Source organism: Eleutherodactylus coqui, chromosome 1 (genome assembly GCF_035609145.1).
Source record: "Eleutherodactylus coqui strain aEleCoq1 chromosome 1, aEleCoq1.hap1, whole genome shotgun sequence".
NCBI classification, from domain to species: Eukaryota; Metazoa; Chordata; class Amphibia; order Anura; family Eleutherodactylidae; genus Eleutherodactylus; species Eleutherodactylus coqui.
Window position 1 is genome coordinate 480,013,281 of NC_089837.1, and position 19,050 is coordinate 480,032,330.

Genomic DNA, 19,050 nt, shown 5'->3' on the forward strand with positions numbered 1-19,050 from the left:
AAAGGTCCTTAAAAATAATTTCAAGGACCCAGCTTGTAAGCTTAGGACAAGGACCTCCAAAGTAGTATTTTCTGAAATACTACCAGTGCAATGTGCCACACCAGAAAGGCATTGGAAGATTAGGGAGGTAAACAAGTATCTCAAGACCTCTATTCACCATCAAACAAAGGTTAATCACACCAATTGTCTTTCCGATTGCAACATATGGCTGTGAGACCTGGGCATTGAGGATGGCACAGAAGATTTGACGCTTTCAAGCTGTGGCAATGGAGAAGGCTTCTGCGAATGCCCTGGACAGCTATTGTCACCAACAAAACTGTCCTGGACCATATCAAGGGAAGGCAAGATCACGAGACAGAGGTTGACTTACTTTGGACACATGATGAGGGCGAATTCGCTGGTCAAAAAGATGCTACTTGGAATGGCCAGTGGGAAAAGGAAATGGGAAAGACAAGTTGGCTGGACACCATCAAGAAGGACACGGGAACGGACATCGGACAACTGTAAGGAGCCGTATAGAATAGAGAAGCCTGGAGAGGACTAACCTACAAAGTATCCAAGAGTCGGACATGACTGAACGGAAAGAATTGGAATAGTCTGAGTAAAAAAAAATTGCAGCATGGATAACAGGATTTCGATGTGCTGTCCGATGTGAGTTGCGCCCAAGAATCTCAGGCACAACTGTTTAACCATCTGTGTGCAAGTAACGGTTGGTATATAAAAAAAAGAATACTTGGTCCAGGCATAAATGTGTACGGGCAAAAAGTCTTAGTCAGCAGATAGTATAGTAGGTGTCATGACAAAATCGCCATGCGTGATGCTTAAGCAACTGGTACAAATGTCATTCAGTAGACTTACTACTGAGGAATGATAAAAAGCGATTATGGTATGTTTCATCTCCAAAACTGCAGTTACAAAACCAGATCTCTAATCTCCAATGACAAAGCATTGTGATCCTAACACGGGCTTCAATCTACATTGACCTAAATGGTATAACTGAAAAGTACAAAGGTTTGATCCAGCACCAATATTTTTTTATATAAAAAAAATCACTTCTTTAGGCCTCATGTCCACGGGGAAAATAATATTTAAAATCCGCAGTGGATCACCCGGGTGCGTGATCCGCATCTAAAATTTCCTATTGGAATGCATTGACCACCCGCGGGTAGATAAATACCCGAGGATGGTATTTTAAAGTGATTTTAAAATTTCACGTGCGTGAAAAAAAACGCGACATGCTCTATTTAAGAGCGGATCACGCGTGCGGGAGCTCATAGCTCAATTGATCTCCTGCATGAAAAAAAAGGAATTTAAGCTCATCCGCAGCAGAAATCCGCTTTACATATTCACAGTGGACCTGATTTTCCCCGTGGACATGAGGCCTTAGGGTGACTACCCACTACAGGTTTTTTTCACTGTGAAATTCGCAGCGTTTTTTTTTCTGCAGGGGTCTATAGGACTTGTAATGTTAAAATCGCGATCGCGCAAAATCGATTTTGTGCGATCACCATTTTAACATTACAAGTCCCATAGACCCCTGCAGAAAAAAAACGCTGCGAATTTCGCAGTGAAAAAAAACTGTAGTGGGTAGTCACCCTTATTGGGTACATATTTAAAAAATTCCCATGCGCACAGGGATTAAAAGATAAGCTGACGCGTTTCGGCTTTTATACAGCCTTAATCATAGCTGTATAACAGCCGAAATGTGTCAGCTTATCTTTTAATCCCTGTGCGCATGGGAACTTTTAAAATATGTACCCAATAAAGAAGTGATTTTTTTTTATAAAAAACCCATTGGTGCTGTATCAAACCTTCGTAGTTTTCAGCTCTACTCTGTGAATAGACTCGGCCTGCAACACTGACGGGCACTTTTTAAAATACGTCAAAGAGGTGTCTCTTTGTGGAAAGGGGCGTGGCTTAAATGTACCAAATTATACCAACATTTTGGTGCAATTTTTGGCATAAACTACGCCATCTGTTAGGTGGTATATAGTTAAATCAGTCAGTCTTAAAATTCAATGTATTTATCATCAGTCACTCTGATAAACTGGCACTTAATGACTGTTTAGACTAATTCCCTTTTTTAGACCAACAGATTATCGTCCAATTTTCGTTATAATGATAAAAGTGAGCGATGGTTTTGCTTTTAAAGACGGACATTTTTAACCTGACACAAATCATTGGAGAATGGACGTTGCGGTCGGGCTTTTCAGTCGTTGTATTATCGTTGTGTAGTGTTTGCATTGAACGCTACATTGAGTCGCTGAACGACTGTCATTTTAACCAAACGAGAAGCAAACAGCCGAAACGGATTTTAAGCAGATTGAAAGAGAATGATGAGCGAATCGTTAACGAAAACTGCACGACGGGTGCAAGATAGACACAACTATTATCGCTAAGACAACGGCTTTTGAGCGAATTTTGAGCGATAATCGTTGTCTAAATGGGCCTTAAGTTTGTGCTGTAATTCTTAGATGGTATTAGTAAATCTGCATAACTTTTTATGCATAATCGGATTTTATCACATTTTCCATAGGGTGGCTTTACATGTGATGACTGCTGTCCGAATAAGCACTCGAAAGAGCAAATGAAAATAACAATCGTTATCTGTAAACAAGGCCAGCAACAGGGTGAAGAGCGATATTTTGCTAACTAGTAGTTTTGTTTCAACTCAGCCCTAAAATATTCATTAGTTGATCAAGTCGGCATTCGGTTGAAAGTTGCAGTCATTCGTACAGTAATTTGTACCCTTACAGAGCTTACAATCGTTATGGTTTGACAAATGAAATGTCCTTATCTGTGTTTGCGCATGTCATTAACTCATACAAACTTTGAGATAAGGTTGATGCTTGACAACATGAGCCGCAGTAATCCCTTGCTTAACTGGACAGTGCAGTATGCTGAACCAAGTCCAGGAAAAGCTTGGGGCTATAGGTATTGATAAACTCCCTCTTGTGGTAAGGGCAAGTGAAGATGAGCCTAGATCTATACTTGCTTATCACTCAGGGTCTTGCATATGACGAACCAAAGAGTGGAACATTAAGAGAAAAAAGGAGTCAGAGGGGAGAACAGAGAAGAAAGATGCTAAAAACAGAAAAAAGTTAGGTTTTGAGGGCCTCGGTGGCAGAAAAGTACAAGATATCAAAAAAAGATAAAGAAGCTTAGGTCGCCATGATAATTGGGCATACGTGAAGTAAACAGAATTTGTGAAAATTCTCTAAGGATGACAAGGTGGGACTTAACTATAAGGGATGCAGAGGGTGCAGTTGTACCTGGGCCCAGGAGCCTTAGGGAGCTTATCAGGCCTGTCAGGAATCGAACCGGAGACCTCCTGCGCTCCAGTTGGTAGTTCTCACTACTGAGCCATCCAGCCTGTGGACAGTTCCCCGACATGACTCTCAGCCTTGTTCCCTGATCCCAGTTATCTAGTTCCTGCTTCCTGATCCCGCCTCAGTTCCTGATTAGGCTCATTATAAAAGCCTGACCCTGCCACTGCACCAGCGTATGATTATTGTGCGCCTAGCCTTAATCAAGCTCCAGTTTTGCCTGCTCCTCTGCAATTCTACTGAGACCTTCTGATATCAACCCCTGGATTTCCTTCTGACTACGCTACTCACCTCATCTACCTGTTCTGCAACTGAGACCTTCTGATATCGACCCCTGGCTTCCCTTCTGACTATGCTACTTGCCTCTTCCACCTGTACTGCAAACTGAGATCTCCCGCTGTTGACCCCTGGCTTCCCTTCTGACTAATCTTCAGACCAGCGGCTATTACACTCAAGTCTCCAATCCAGTGCTTGCAACCGCTACAAGGCCTCTTTTCTTTATATAGGGTGCCAAGTACTATGAATAAAGCTTTATAGTTGGGGGCCCTGTTATATATTTTTCGTGGGGCCCAGAAGCTTCAGGTTTCCCCTCTGGTAAGGCCACATACAAAAAGTGATCAAATCTATTTAAAAATCACAGAAAGAGGCCATAGTACTTTGCAGTAGTATGGCACCTGCACAATCTCCTCCATATAGCATTTTGCCTCACTTGCATGCTGTTAGGAATCGGTACTTATACTAAGAAGTGCAGAGGAGCGGTCATGTACTTCTGCAGTTAACTCTTGCATTCTGCAGCCCATTTACACATAGAGGGCACCAATCCTGATTTCCAGTGCCGTGGGTTCATCATCCTGGTTGCAGTCAAGGTGCCATTTTTGATCTGAGGCAAAAATCCAGATAAAATTCATATTAAGGTGGCTGAGGAGTGTTTGGGACTTATTATCCAGAATATGTATGATATATATTTCACATTTCTTAATAGAAGGACTTGATGCCCGAAAATCTCAACCAAATATGTTGAGTTGTTCCACTTTCATTTTTGCATCAACAGCACTTTTCAGATACACCGGGCAGTAATACCACCTAGATATGATTTTGGACATTTTTTTGACCTGCACTGCCAGAGAAATACCATGGGACAAGACCCAATTTTTTCATAATGCTGCCTTCCTAGAAAAAGTTCCAACTAATGGAAAAATGGAGCTCTGGGAGAACTGCAACAAGAGCTGATCTATTGAAGTGAGGAATTTCAGCACTGCAGCAGAAAGAGGGAATAGACTACAAACATCTGATGTAGAAGAATTAGATGATGAACCCAAGAAAGTATGAAGAATAAACATTTGTAGTTTATATTCTTCTCAGGGCTTCCAGTGTCAGTAATCTGCAAGCCACCAGTGCGTGTTGTACTTACTAAGAATGATCATGTCAAAAGACCAGGCAGAACTGCAGCTTTCTGAAATAAAGGTGACATGGGGCCAGGTCTAGAAGACATTCTATCAGTCACAACTCAAAATTCCCACATGTATTCAAGAGCGTGTGGCACTTAAAAATAGCCATAGGTCATCAGAAATTCTTCCTCGCGTGTCGACCCGGGAAGCTATCAGCAGATCCATTAAAGACAGACTGTACTCTATCTTTACCCACAATTCCATAGATTTATTATAACATAGTATGTTAGGCTGAAGGGAGACAATATCCATCTAGTTCAGCCTGTTTCCACCCCCTCTGTTGATCCAGAGGAAGGCAAAAAAAAAAACAATGAGGCAGAAGCCAATTAGCCCTTTTGGGGAAAAAATTCCTTCCCGACTCCGTAATGCAGTCAGAATAATCTGTGGATCAACGTTTTAAAATTCCTACCTGACTCCAAGACCCGGATCAACAACCCCGCTGGTTATTTAATGTCTATAGCCTGTAATATTCTAGTGATCTAGAAAGACATCTAGTCCCCTCCTAAACTTCTCGATCGATTTTGCTATCACCACATCCTCAGGCACTGCTCTTACAGTAAGGAACCCCCTTCTATGTTGGTGATGAAACCTTCTTTCCTCTAGATGTAGAGGATGCCCTCTTGTTTCAGTCGCAGTCCTGGGTATAAACAGATCATGGGAGAGATCCATGTGTTGTCCCCTGATATATTTATACATAGTTATTTGATCGCCCCTTAGCCGTCTTTTTTCCAGAGTGAATAATCCCAATTTGGATAGCCTCTCTGGGTATTCCAGTCCCTTCATTCCATGTATTAGTTTAGTTGCCCTTCTCTGAACCCCCTCCAGCACTGTAACATCTTTCCTGAGCACCGGTGTCCAGAACTGTACACAGTATTCCCTGTAAGGCCTGACAAGTGCCTTATATAGCGGGAGGATAATCTTCTCGTCCTTCAGCCCTATACCTCTTTTGATGCACCGCAAGACTTTATTAGCCTTTGCAGCAGCTGACTGGCATTGATTGCTCCAGTTAAGTCTACAGTCCACTGGTATCCCCAGCTCTTTTTCCATATCACTTTTCCCTAGCAGTAATCCATTTACTGTATATTAGTGACATCCGTTTCTCCTGCCCATGTGCATAACCTTACATTTATCCACAATTATGGAGTTGCCATGTGTACAATTGAGTAACTATTTCTGACCAATATATGATGTGTATTCTGCATTTTTAGCAGTTTTCCCCTCTGCAGGCTCCATATCTAATTTTCAGTTTGTTGAAAGCTCAGTGACCATTTAAGGTCAGGGAAACCTGCCCCACATGAAGTTTTTGCCTTGGTCAGCACTGCTTTTCCCAGTCTAGGTTTGCTTTTGTTCCACATGAAGCTTTTTAAATAACTACTGGAATCCATTTTCAGAGAAACTCACATCAAATACTGTTTTAGCATTATTTACTTAAAGAACGAATGCCCACAGACGGATTATCGCTGCAGAATTTGCGGCCAGGCGTCCGCCGTGAATTCCACGGCAATGTCCATCTATAGACATGGTATGATAAAAGATTCTTCCCTGCCCATGAGCGGAAATCAGCTGCGATTTTCCACTTGCGGGGGAGAATTGCAGCATGTTCTAATTTATACTGAAAATCGCACGCTCGGCTTCCATTGCAGTCAATGAAAGCGGTCTGTCCCATGATACTTCCACAGCAAGCACTACGGAAGTATCGCGGGAAATCTCGTCACTGCCCAGCGTCGGTACGTCATGCGCTGCACTGCGCATGCGCGCCGGCTTGCCTGCCGAGTCACTCGCGGCAGATCCAGAGAGGTGAGTATAGGGTCTCTGGGGGGCATCGGGTCTGATTCCGCTGCAATATTTCACAGGCAGAATCTGACCCGGCCAGGAGCAGGAGGTCATAGGGAATCTATTGGAAGATTTGCCAATACTAGACAGAGGCAAGGAAAAGGGGTGTAATCATACATTTGTGCAGTCTTTTGCCATAACCAAGAAAACAACTCTTTAATTGCCATGCCATCGTCGCTGCAAGTGCTAAGAGGGCAGGCCTTCTGACTGAAGTGTCCAGTAGCCATCCAGTTAAGGTTTGGAGACTCTTGTTGCAACTTGTGTGGACTGGTAACATAGTCAGGTGAAGCCAGTACACAGAAGCAGCAATGGTAGTTTAGAGCAAAAGGCGGTAGAGTAGTCAGGTGAAGCCAGAGGTCAGCAGCAATGGTAATTTAGAGGAGCAGGCAGGTAGAGGAGCTTGACTTCAGGCTGGGAACACAATAATCACGCAGTGAGGAAATGGGAGGCAAGGTTTATATATGGTGTCTAAATGAAGGGAGGAACCAGTCATGCAGACAGGAACTGGACTACAGGAGCAGGTACTAGGATAAGGTTCAGCAGAGGAGCTGTCCAGTAGGCTGGATAGCTCAGTAGGAAAAGCTGCTGATTGGAGCACAGGAGTTCCTGGGTTTGAGCCCCGACATGCTCTGTGATCTGTCCCACTAGCTTCAACACAACTCGGAAAGCTATAGTGTCTAATCAGTAAAGCACGACAGCTGTCAATCAAAGCCATTGACCAGCTCAATGGACAGAAGGCCTGCCCTTTTGACACTTGCAATGATGGCACCGCAACATGAATAAAGCTTAGTTTTCTTGGTGCTGGTAAAAGCCAGCTTTTACCATCCTTCGCCCCTGCTCTTACCAAGTATGGCAAAACTGCTGACATACTCCCTTTAAAGGGGCATTCCTTATTTGGACCCCTTCCTCAATCAGCTAAAAACACTACTGTGTGGAAAGTCTACCAAAGAGTCATTTTATGTCAAAGATTGGTGAACTATGGAAAAAAAAACATAAAAAGTAAATAAATACAGACATCACATGTTGACAAAAAGTATCTAATTTTTCTTTTAATGTACAAAATATTTAAGAAACAAACAGCACTAAGCCCCCATTCACATTACACTATTGTTCCTCGTTTGTGAAGCTCTATGGTCGATGTAAGAGGTAGAAGCGGCAGTTCAAAGTTCATCATGTGGTATGTGTACGGCATGGTCGCACAAATCTGCAGGGAAAGAATAATTGTAACAGTTACACATCAGGCACTGCATTGTATGGCCAGGTTCACGTCTGCGTCGGAGGTTGCGTCGCAGATCCGGCTCAAAATACCGGAAGTGCTTTTTCTCCTATCTAAAAGCTGGGCGGATACTCAATAGGGTCTGTCCGGCACTGTTCGGTTCCATTCAGAGACGGAGCTGTTTGGCCGCGGGGATTCAACTTTCCTGCTCCTAAACCCTAAATCATGTTTTCCAGTGATAAAGCAAACATTAACCCTATAATGTCCTTCAATACGTCATTTTCGGGAGGCGGTTAAGGGGTGTGTAGATTAAGTCCTACAGAGTTGTCCTGTGCTGTCCTAGAACAGATGCTCAACTGTCTAATGATAGCCTAACTCCTGCACTAATGGGTGATTAACCCTCATCATCGTGGTCAAGTATAACTCTGGCATAATCAAAGCAGACTCGCCCCCTTGATATCGGGTCATAAGGTTTCCGGTTGATGTGAACTGGGACTTTGGAAACCGTGTGCCGACTACCCTAGGGATATAGAAAAGACTTCAGGGCGGTTTGTATATTAAAGGTAGCCATACATATTAGAGAAAATTAGGGTGAATCGGGCAATGTTGGCCAGCTGGCCACCTAATGTGGAACGGGGTATCCAGACTCTCCAGCGAGAGCAGATGGCGGAAAAAAAAAGGTCAGGCATGTTGGATTTCAATATACCCAATCCTTTTGTTCTCAATAGAGATAAGCTACTGCAAAAGGTGTCTGACAACGGCTGAGCTGAGCGTGTATGGGGGTGTTGGAAGGAATAACTATCGACTGAACACTCATCAATCTAAGGTGCGTGGCTGCCTTAAGGTCTTCATCACATGTGCGACATGGCAACCCTGCAAGAAAATCACAGTGATATCACATTACTGGTCCGTGCGATATTGCTGGATTTTCTTGCAGCAATACCGCGATATTGTAGCGCCACTTGCGAGGATTTTCGGCAGGTGGGGGGCTTGAAATATAAGTCCCACCCTGAAAATAAGCCCTAGCTGCAAGGAGAAATTTTAAAAAAGTATACATCACCTAGAAGCGCTGTCCAGCGCCGCTGCAGCTTCCTCCCAGTCCCCAGCACTGATCTTCTTCATCTTTTCTGGCCGGGGATTGAAAAATCCCCGCCTCCTGAAAGCGCTGCCTCTGATTGGCTAAGCGTCAGCCAATCAGAGCCAGATTAGATGAACCAATCACAGCCATTCATCGAGTGCTGGCTCTGATTGGCTAAGAGTCAGCCAATCAGAGGCAGTGCTTCCAGGAGGCGGGGATTTTTCAATCCCTGGCCAGAAGAGACAAAGAAGAACAGTGTCGGGGACCGGGAGGGAGCTGCAGCGGTGCCGGACAGCACTTCTAAGTTGATGTATACTTTTAAAAATTTTTTCCCTGCAGCTAGGGCTTAGGTTAGGGCTTTGAAAGTAGGATTTCCTACTGTCAAAGTTGCATCGCCCCGCACAAGAAAACGCGTTTTCGTGCGGGGCGATGCAACAGAGAGGAGGGCTCCATAGGGAAACATGGGCTACAAAAACTCACGAGTCACGGGCATATGAAGTCATACTAGTGCAGGAAGAATACAAGTGTATGACCCAATAAAAACTAGAATGACATGCAGGAACAAAATACAGGATCATTAGAGGAAAGAATTTTTGCATCCAATGACCTAAGGGGGATTTATTAAGAATGGTGTTGTACATGTCAGTCTAAAAATGAAGGTCATTGGAGTAACCTGTGCCAAGTTTACCAAAAGGTCCACCCCTCTTCATATATTTTACACATTTTGCTCTGTTCTAAAGGCAGAAAATAAATTATGCCCACTATGAGCAAAAGTGTCAAAGTTGTTGACTTCGCCCCCTTATCAGTAACCCTCGTCCATTTTCCAAAACTGATTAGTGGGGAGAAAAGTTACAAATTTTTGTGCAACTATGGTGTATGCCATTTTACAGCTTTATTATGTAAAAAAACCCCAAAAACTGGTGCAAATCGACTGATAAACTCCGTAGGCCGGATTCACACAAGCATGTGCGCTGCATTTTGCAGAATGGGCGTTGCATATTTGTACGTGCGAATTGTGTACAAAAACACATGCAACATGATAAGCCCAATTAGTTTAATGAGTTCCATACATGTTCTTTCCCTGAGTAAATGCGCAGCAAAGTGGAGCATGCTACATATTTTTTTGCACAACCCAATTGCGCGCACCAAATACGCGCATGTGAATGAACCCACTGAAATCAATTGGCTCTATTTTCAAGGTGTTGCCCATGCAAATTTTTCGTGCACAAATGCGGTCATGTGCCTCCGGACTGAGGGTTTATGTATAACTTATTACAGCAGGGAACAAGTTACCTGTTCGTTTACTGCACAGGTTGTCCTTTACGTTTTCGAATTCGCGAGTAAAGAATTCCATGAGTTCATCTTCGTATTCCTCAACTATGCGTTCACACTGCAAGCAACGAAGAAACGTCATTTTCATTTGTAGTTAAGTTTCAGAAATACTTATAGAAACAGACGTGAGATGCCCGCATGCACACAGGGAGGTTCCTGCAAACAAAAGACATTGCGAGCAGACATGCGTTTTTTTTTACATGGACCAGTGGGTTTAAAAAAAAAAAAAAAAAAAATCGCTACATATTCTCTTTTGGCTAGTATTCGCGGACTATGATCGCTCATTAAAGTCTATGGTTGCATTAAAAAAATAGCACTAAATTCGCATTAGCATTCGTGTTCACTCCAGGTTTTTTTGTGGGTTTTCTGTGGGTTCTGACAAAACTGGCATCACCTGGTCATTCTTGTGGTGTTTTTTTCTGTAATCCGCAGTGAACACGGATGTGATGCGGATGTAAAAAAAATGCACTTGCGTACTAAATATGCACCAAAAATCGCACATACGCAAGCATTGAAAACTGCGTTTTTTATGAACCAAACTTGCCTACGCCTGTGTGAATGAGCCCTAAGATGTACATTAGCTGCACCCACTTATCTAATGTGTACAGGGACCTCGGGACTCTGGCCGCAGATGTTGGGATGATAAAGATTGTTTTTTTTGGGTTTCAACTATGTGATCCTCTTGTTCTTGGAGGGATCCTTATTTTTTCCTGTATTCAGAACACATGCACAATCGGACCAAACCGAGCATGCGTGTATATGGGGTGCCAGGCGAAATAAAGCCGTATAATGCGTACAGCCAGCCTTCGGCTGGGCTCACCAGTTCCAACTGCAAGAAGATGAAGGCTATTCAGATCACTGCCACCTCCTATATAATGCTCCATTGCACCTACAATAAAACATGAAGTAACTTCTGAAATCGACTCCCGTTGACCTGAAGTCAAAACCCTCATCAAAGGTGTGGATTTTGACTCTGTCTCTGTTGCGGAAATGCTGCGGATTTTGCAGTGAAATTTTGCGCGGCAGAAGATCCGCAGCATTTCCGATATGTGAAAACATACCCTTTAGCAGAATACTAACCGTAGCAAACCTTCACATACACATATCTGTTACACGAAATTTACACTGATTTGCCACTTTATTAGAGACACCGGCCCTTTAATGATTGGAGGTTGCCTGTATGGAAATTAGACACGTGATCCCGGAATGCAGCATGAAATCAAGTGAGCATGATTTCCGTGGATCGGTGCAGGGTGAATCCACATTAGAATGGCAAAACCAAGTGATTTGAGAGACTTCCGATGAGATGTGGTCATTGCTGCTAGACTAGCTGGGGCCAGAATTTCATAAGCTGCCAACTTTGTGGGTTTTCTTAGGCAGCGGCGTCAAGCGTATACAGTGAATGGTTTTACACGACCAGTTTAAACCATTCCAATCCAATTTGTATCCTGGTTTTCCTAGGGGGCTTACTCTTTTTCTGCCGTTATACAACGGCGCTTTCTGCTGGCTAAAGCCAGTACTGCATGAGGTGACACGTTGGATAGGCTCCGACAGTAGAGAGCCTGGCAATATACAGCAAGAGAACCCCGACGGATGTCTTCCAACATCGGAGCTGCACAGCCTTAAATCATACTGTCTTCAGACGTCAGACAGTGGATTGAAGAGGGTTAAGTGTCATTGCTGTCTAAGAGAAACAGAAAGGCAAGACTCTAGTGAGCAAAAATTGGATTGCTGAGCTGCGGACGTCCATCGCCTGGTCAGATGGATCCAGATTACTGCTGCACCACGCTGATGGGAAGTCAGAATATGGCACAAGCAGCATGAGTCAATCACCCCTTCCTGTCAGCTGTTTAGAGCACATCAGTACCTCCACCAAATTTGTGGCAATCACAAGACCCTTCCTGTCCGCAGGGGCCGATATTCCTGCAGAACGATGTCAGCACCTACTGAAATCTGCCAAAATGAATTGCTGCAGATCAGAAGGCCAACGACGGTCCAATGTAATACAAGATTGGGGTCTCTAATTAAGTGGCCAATTAGTATATATTCATTATAAAAATGCAGCATACAGACACAATTAACCCATCACCACTCCAACGCATTAATACATATGACACAAGTGAAACTGGATTGATCATTAGTTTATTTGTTAGTAGAAAGCCAGCTGGGGCATAGCATATCACACAGCAACCCACCCATAATACTGGAACGTACTGCGGTTTAGGGGTCCGGACAAATAAAACTGCTGAACGGATAGGAGGAGACAAAAATGTTTGCTTTTAATGCACCAGTAAATGTAACCTGGAATACACATTTGGCTATTGCTGGTGTTCATGAATGCTATTATTCTACGACAGATTATACGTGTCATTGCCTACTTATACGTGGCTGTTGTCCTACATCACTCTCCCCTAGTCAGTAAAGCCTTAAGGCTGCTTTCACACAGGTCTTTTTATCGCGTCATTTACCTGCTGCTAAACTCCCTCTCCCTCCCTTTACCAGCACCTCCTAGGCTTCTATATGGGAGCTGCCAGCTGATTGTGGCCAAAAGATAGGGCGAGACCTATCTTTGCCAGTTGCGTCAAAATTCGGCAGTGCATGTGCTATCTTTTCCAGCCAGCGGGTTTTACGTGGCTCAACATCGCCCATCTGAATGCATTGAAATCCCATGCTTCAGATAGGCCCAATAGCCGCGATAAAACACTGGTGTGAATAAGGCCTTAGGTTGGGAATTCAACCAATACATCATTTTGATCATTCCTATTCTGAAAGGATTCTATATATTGAGCCATGAAAAGAATCTGTCACTTCTCCTGACATGCCAAACAAGTTTATTTCACCTCCCTTGTCTCCTCACTATCTCACAACCCCAAACAACTCTTTGAGACCTTTCACTCCCTCCTCAGCCCCAAGGAACAGGCCCCTGCGACAGACCTGACTGCTGGAGAACTAGCTGCCTATTTCAAAGAAAAAATCGACCACATTCGAAAAGAAATCTCTGAAAGCTGCATGGTTAGCCCTGATCCCAGCTTCATCAGCACTGCACCCAGCACCTACTCACTATCTACACTAGAACCAACGACAGAGGAAGAAGTCTCCAGGCTCCTTTCCGCTGCCCGCCCTACCACCTGCGCCAGCGACCCTCTCCCCTCTCACCTCCTCCGCTCCCTTTCCCCAGCTCTCATTACTCACCTTACCACAATCTGCAACCTCTCCCTAACCTCTGGCACTTTTCCCTCCTCATTCAAACACTCCATTATATCCCCTCTGCTTAAAAAACCAACCCTGGACCCGACTAATGCTGCTAACTACCGACCCGTCTCAAACCTCCCCTTTATCTCCAAATTACTGGAACGCCTGGTCTACTCCCGGCTAACTCGCTTTCTCTCTGACAACTCACTCCTCGACCCCCTCCAGTCTGGTTTCCGCTCTCTACACTCGACCGAAACTGCCCTTACAAAAGTAACAAATGACCTGATGACTGCAAAGTCGAGAGGTGATTACTCCCTACTAATCCTCCTTGACCTGTCTGCTGCATTTGACACTGTCGACCATACCCTCCTTCTCACTATGCTCCACTCTAGTGGTCTAAAGGATACTGCTCTCTCCTGGTTCTTTTCCTAGTTCTCTGACCGCTCTTTCAGTGTTTCCTTTGCTGGTTCTATCTCTGCTCCACTTCCTCTCGCTGTCGGGGTACCCCAGGGCTCGGTCCTTGGTCCCCTTCTTTTCTCTATCTATACTGCCCCACTTGGACAAACGATCCACAGATTCGGCCTCCAATACCATCTCTATGCTGACGACACCCAACTATACACCTCCTCTCGTGAGATCTCTGGACCATTCCTCCAAAATATCACTGACTGTCTGTCCGCTGTCTCTAACACTATGTCCTCCCTTTTTCTCAAACTAAACCTCTCTAAAACTGACCTCCTTGTCTTTCCACCTTCTAACCGACCTCCCCTCAACATCTCCATTCCAGTGTCTGGCACCATCATAACCCCCCGACGGCATGCCCGATGCCTTGGGGTCACACTGGACTCTGACCTCTCCTTTGCCCCCCATATCCAATCTCTGGCCCAAACATGCCACATGCACCTCAGAAATATTGCTAAAATACGTCCGTTCCTAACCACGGACACGCTAAAGACGCTCGTGGTTGCACTCATCCACTCCCGGCTTGACTACTGCAACTCGCTACTCATTGGCCTCCCCCGCACTAGACTCGCTCCGCTCCAATCCATACTAAATGCAGCAGCTAGGCTCATTTTTCTATCCAGTCGTTATTCAGACGCCTCTGCATTATGCCAGTCGCTGCATTGGCTGCCCATCCACTGCATAACTAAATTTAAACTCCTCTACCTCACTCACAAAGCTCTGCATGGCGTTGCGCCACCATACATCGCCTCCCTACTGTCAGTACACCAGCCAGCCCGCTCACTCCGATCGGCTAACACACTCAGACTAAACGCCCCTGTAATACGAACCTCTCATGCTCGCCTACAGGACTTCACCAGAGCAGCACCCACCCTCTGGAATGCTCTACCCCAAGGCATCCGGACAATTCCCGATGCACGAAATTTCAGACGTGCCTTAAAAACGCACCTCTTCAGGGAAGCATACCAAATCTCCTGACCTAGTCCCTCGCCCCTCCCTATGGTGCTCCACCCTGTTTGCCTTCTGATAAATGATCTGTACATAAAATTTCCTATTGCCTGTGTTCCCCAACCCTTGCACCTTCTGTACCACCCTCAACCCATTTGTGTCTAACCCAATGTACCTTATATTGTAATTGTTGTATTGTTTTGCATTTATCCATGCCTGAAAGCGCTGCGGAATAAGTTGGCGCTATACAAATAAAGATTATTATTATTATTACATGTCCATCTTAGTAAACACTACTATTCTCCATGATACAAGTATCATGCCTAAAGGGCCTTTTACATGCCCTGATATTGGCCAAGAACATTTGCCCATTTGGGCCTTGTTAAATTGCAAATGATCAGCCAACGAACGCAAGCTAACGCTCATTTGTGGGACGATCGGCTCGTTTTTATAAGCATAAAAATGCTTGCTGGTCAGCTGTAAATCTCATGTAAACGAAGAGATGAGCAGCTGACCAATGAAAGCTCCATGGGGACCAATGATCGTATTTATGATCGTTTGTCCCCCAATAGAATTGGCTTGTGTGACGCCTGAGCAGATGAGCGATGATCAGCGAGATCAACTCCTGGAGCAAATGTGTCGGCATAAAAGGATCCCCGGTCTTCATTTATTTGGATATTTTTCGATCACCCTGTACTGTACTTTATTATTGCTGCAGGCTGTTTGTTGGTCAGGGTACCTTTACATGGGCTGACTAGATTGACCCGAATATTTGCTCAAACGAGCGATTTTGACCGATAGTTGTATTGTGGAAAAGAAAGAGCCGTCAGGGCAAGAAATCCCTCATTAATTGCTTCGTTTTAGCTCACTGAAACAAAGTAACTAATGAGCGACCTCTGGCTCAGTGTAAACAGGAAGTTGCTCATCTTCGAATGACTGCCTGTCCAATGTGGATGGAGGTGGGAGCGACCGTAAGAGATCTCCAGCTGCTCCGCCTCCATTCACTTAATGACTATCACTCCTGTGTAAAAGAACGAGTCGTTGGGATGACTGTTGGATACTAAAGCACCTGATAGTCGTACCATGTGAAAGTACCCTTAGTTTTACTTTTTTACTTTTCCGTTTGGACAAAACGGGAGGGAGAATGTGTCCCAAACTAGTGAGAACAAACCCACCTAACAGAGCTGAATCCAGTCGTATCACCCCAACAATTAGAAGGTGTTAGGTTGTGCTGCTGGAACCTGTAGTTCTACAGGTTTCCATGAGCACAGAGTCACAGGTGAGGGTTAATTGAGCTGGCTGGGTGTGGAGTTTCTCCTGCCAGCCAATCCCCGCTGGTCTGCTGCACACACACATATATATATATATATATATATATATATATATATATATATATATATATATATATATATATATATATATAAAAATATATATATTTATATATCCATCCTTCTGCTAGAGGAAGCTGGTATCACTTCACTCTAGGGTTTGGTTTCCTGCATGCCTGTGTATGTGTTAGTTGTGTGAACAGTGTCAGGTCCAGTGTTTGTGCAGGTGGCCAGACATTAGGTGTGGATAGTCTTGTTTTGTGTGTGTTCTTACATTTATTTTCTGACAGTTTCATGTCAGTTTGTCTTGCAGGATCGTTTATCATCTCTAGGCTAGTGTGGCCCTTGGGTTCCAGTGTGGGGCCGCCCTTATCAGGGCAATAGTCCTGCTTGTAGGCAAGGCTCTGGTGAATGTTGTCTTGTTAGAGTGGCTTGCGGCCTAAAGTGACTTGGACAATTTATGAACCAATACCTCGTACTTTCACAGCAATGCCATCTGTTATGTGTGCAGGTATGCAAGGTGAGTGTTTTGGTCGTTTGTCAGTTCCTACGTTATGTTTGTCCGTGTGTCCAGTTCTCTGTATGCAGTTCACTGTCCAGTTGGTGTTTCTGCCACCACGCCCGATTTGAAAACGTTTCCCGTCCTGCGCCTAGCCACCCGTATTCCTAGTTTCCGGTGTCTGTTCTGGCTGCCCCCCGTACCCTGTTCCTGTTGGAAGTCCAGGACGAAGGTAACAGAAGGCTTCTAGGAGCTACACAGTATAATCCTGTGGTCGTTCCCTTCAGCAAGATCTGCTCAAAAATCAAATGACTGTCCTGTTTCAGTAAATAAGTCAATATGTCCGGTCTCAGACACAGTAGGAGCAAAAAGGCAAATGGTCTGGGAACACGGCAGAAATGTGCCAGTTACTGTTTAGCAAGTCATGTGCCTATTGAAAGCATTCAGCTCTTCTAATAGGTTACCCATTTGCATCCCACAGAACTAGGCATGCACTGGTGCTGTAATACATCAACTATTTCACCTTATTTCACATTAAAGAGTAAAAATATACCATTTAAAACAACCGTCTGCTTTCAGGACAATATTCTATCCTGGGACCGGAGGGCAAAAGGAGTATTTTACCTGCAGGTGTTATTCTTTTCCATCCATTTTTCAGCCATGGCTGATACAATCTTCAGACTTCCCCACTGTGCATTGGTAGTGTTAGACTACCAATGCACTGTATCTGCTCTATGACTGGCCAGAGTTGCTCATGTGATCAGCACTGGCCAATTGGGGAGCAGTGCACAGTGTGCATTAGGCACTTAGAAAATTACTGTAGCCAGCCAAATGGAGTCTGGAAACAGCAGATTGAATGGGTGGCAGGGAAGAACAATGGCAGGTAATACATTAACCTCCTCCAGAATGCTGTCCCGAAACCGCAGGTCACTTTGACTACAGTTTTAGTCAGACTAGAATGTCACACTTATTCTTTCTATGTTCATATTTGCACATTACAAACCACCCTAGAAAACATGTTACTGAGTACAACAAAAATTCTCCTCTTCAGCCTAGTTCTCGTTGTGGAATATTGCGTCCAAATCCGTAGTGAAATCCGCTTACTTTTATTATTCTTTTGAATGCTATGAAAATCGCCTCCATAGTCCCTCAGGTACCGCACACAGATTCTGAAATGTCAATGCTTGGTATGGACACCATGTCGGGTGGCCCCACAAGGATTGGCCTCATGGATGACTGCTAAATCCATATGTGGGTCCAGAACGAAATCCATGGCAAAATTGTGTGGTTGTCAGTAAAAAAATCCAACGTTGATCTGACAGATAAACAGTCCATAGGACTTATTTTTCCCGTCCTAACTAGGGAAGTCCATGGGATTAAAATATCACACAAAGACTACATACAAATGAGATCTTGTTGCGAGGCGCATCAGGCAAAAATCGAGCCAATGATGTATTTACCACAGACTACACCAGAGCGAACCGTGATGTCACTCATTCGTTCAAACGATTATCGTCTTGTCTAAAAGGCCCCTTAGGAGTATGCACCTGTAAGGGTGCACCCACAGTTTGAAGGGCACATCCGATGTATACTTTAGCTGGTTTACCCAACATATACTTCTGATGGATGCAACTCTATAGGTATACATCTGTGTTACCTATAAGCTTGAATGTTAAAAAATAAGTAGACCCCATAGAGTACATTTTTTCGACTGGACACTACCGTATAGAATAGCTTGGCTGACTACATAATTCCACACTGCAAAATGAGATATACTGCCATATACCAGCCCAAAGGGACACGTCGGGTGAATGAGGAGGCCTATGGAAAAGTTTACATCTGCGGTTTCCTAGCGCATATACCCCAAACAAACGCTACAACTGCAAAGTGAATGCACCCCGACAGCTCACAACTGCAAAGTGAATGCACCCTGACAGCTCGGGACGCTTTAAGTTAACTACTAGAGATGAGCGAATCTACTCATTTCGAGTATTTACTCATCGAGCATCGCGATTTTCGAGTACTTCAGTACTCAGGTGAAAAGATCCGGGGGGCAGGGGGAGGCGTGGCGGCGTGGGGGGTAGCAGCGGGGAACAGGGGGGAGCCCTCTCTCTCTCCCTCTCCCCCCCACTCCCCGCTGCAACCCCCCACTCACCCACGGCGCCCCCCGAATCTTTTCGCCCGAGTACGGAAGTACTCGAAAATTGCGGTGCTCGGGCGAAAAAGGGGTGTGGCCGAGTACGCTCGCTCATCTTTATTAACTACCAACATTGCATTATATTTCAGTATTTGGTGTAAAGGCTACACTTCACTGAATGTAAATGACAAGCCCTGTGCAGACACTGAGCAGCAGGGAATATTAGGAGATTTCATTGGTGGAACCTGTAT

General features: G+C 44.5%; 1 protein-coding gene across 3 annotated transcripts in view; it reads right to left on the reverse strand.

Annotated features, from left to right (window-relative positions):
- Positions 1 to 7,630: 7,630 nt before the first annotated feature.
- CNPY2 (canopy FGF signaling regulator 2) overlaps positions 7,631 to 19,050 on the reverse strand; it is a 30,864-nt gene continuing 19,444 nt past the window's right edge. The window contains exons 5-7 of one of the 3 annotated variants that reach the window (XR_010787408.1): positions 12,429 to 12,478; positions 10,195 to 10,291; positions 7,631 to 7,811 (exon numbers count right to left, since the gene is read on the reverse strand). Coding sequence is in view for 2 of the 3 variants with exons in the window: in XM_066585406.1 (XP_066441503.1) it covers positions 10,950 to 11,122; positions 12,448 to 12,478 (204 nt within the window). In the remaining variant the exon portion in view is untranslated. Of the gene's footprint in view, positions 7,812 to 10,194; positions 10,292 to 10,451; positions 11,123 to 12,428; positions 12,479 to 19,050 lie in introns of those variants that run through there. The other 2 variants (XM_066585414.1, XM_066585406.1) reach the window with 2 other exon arrangements.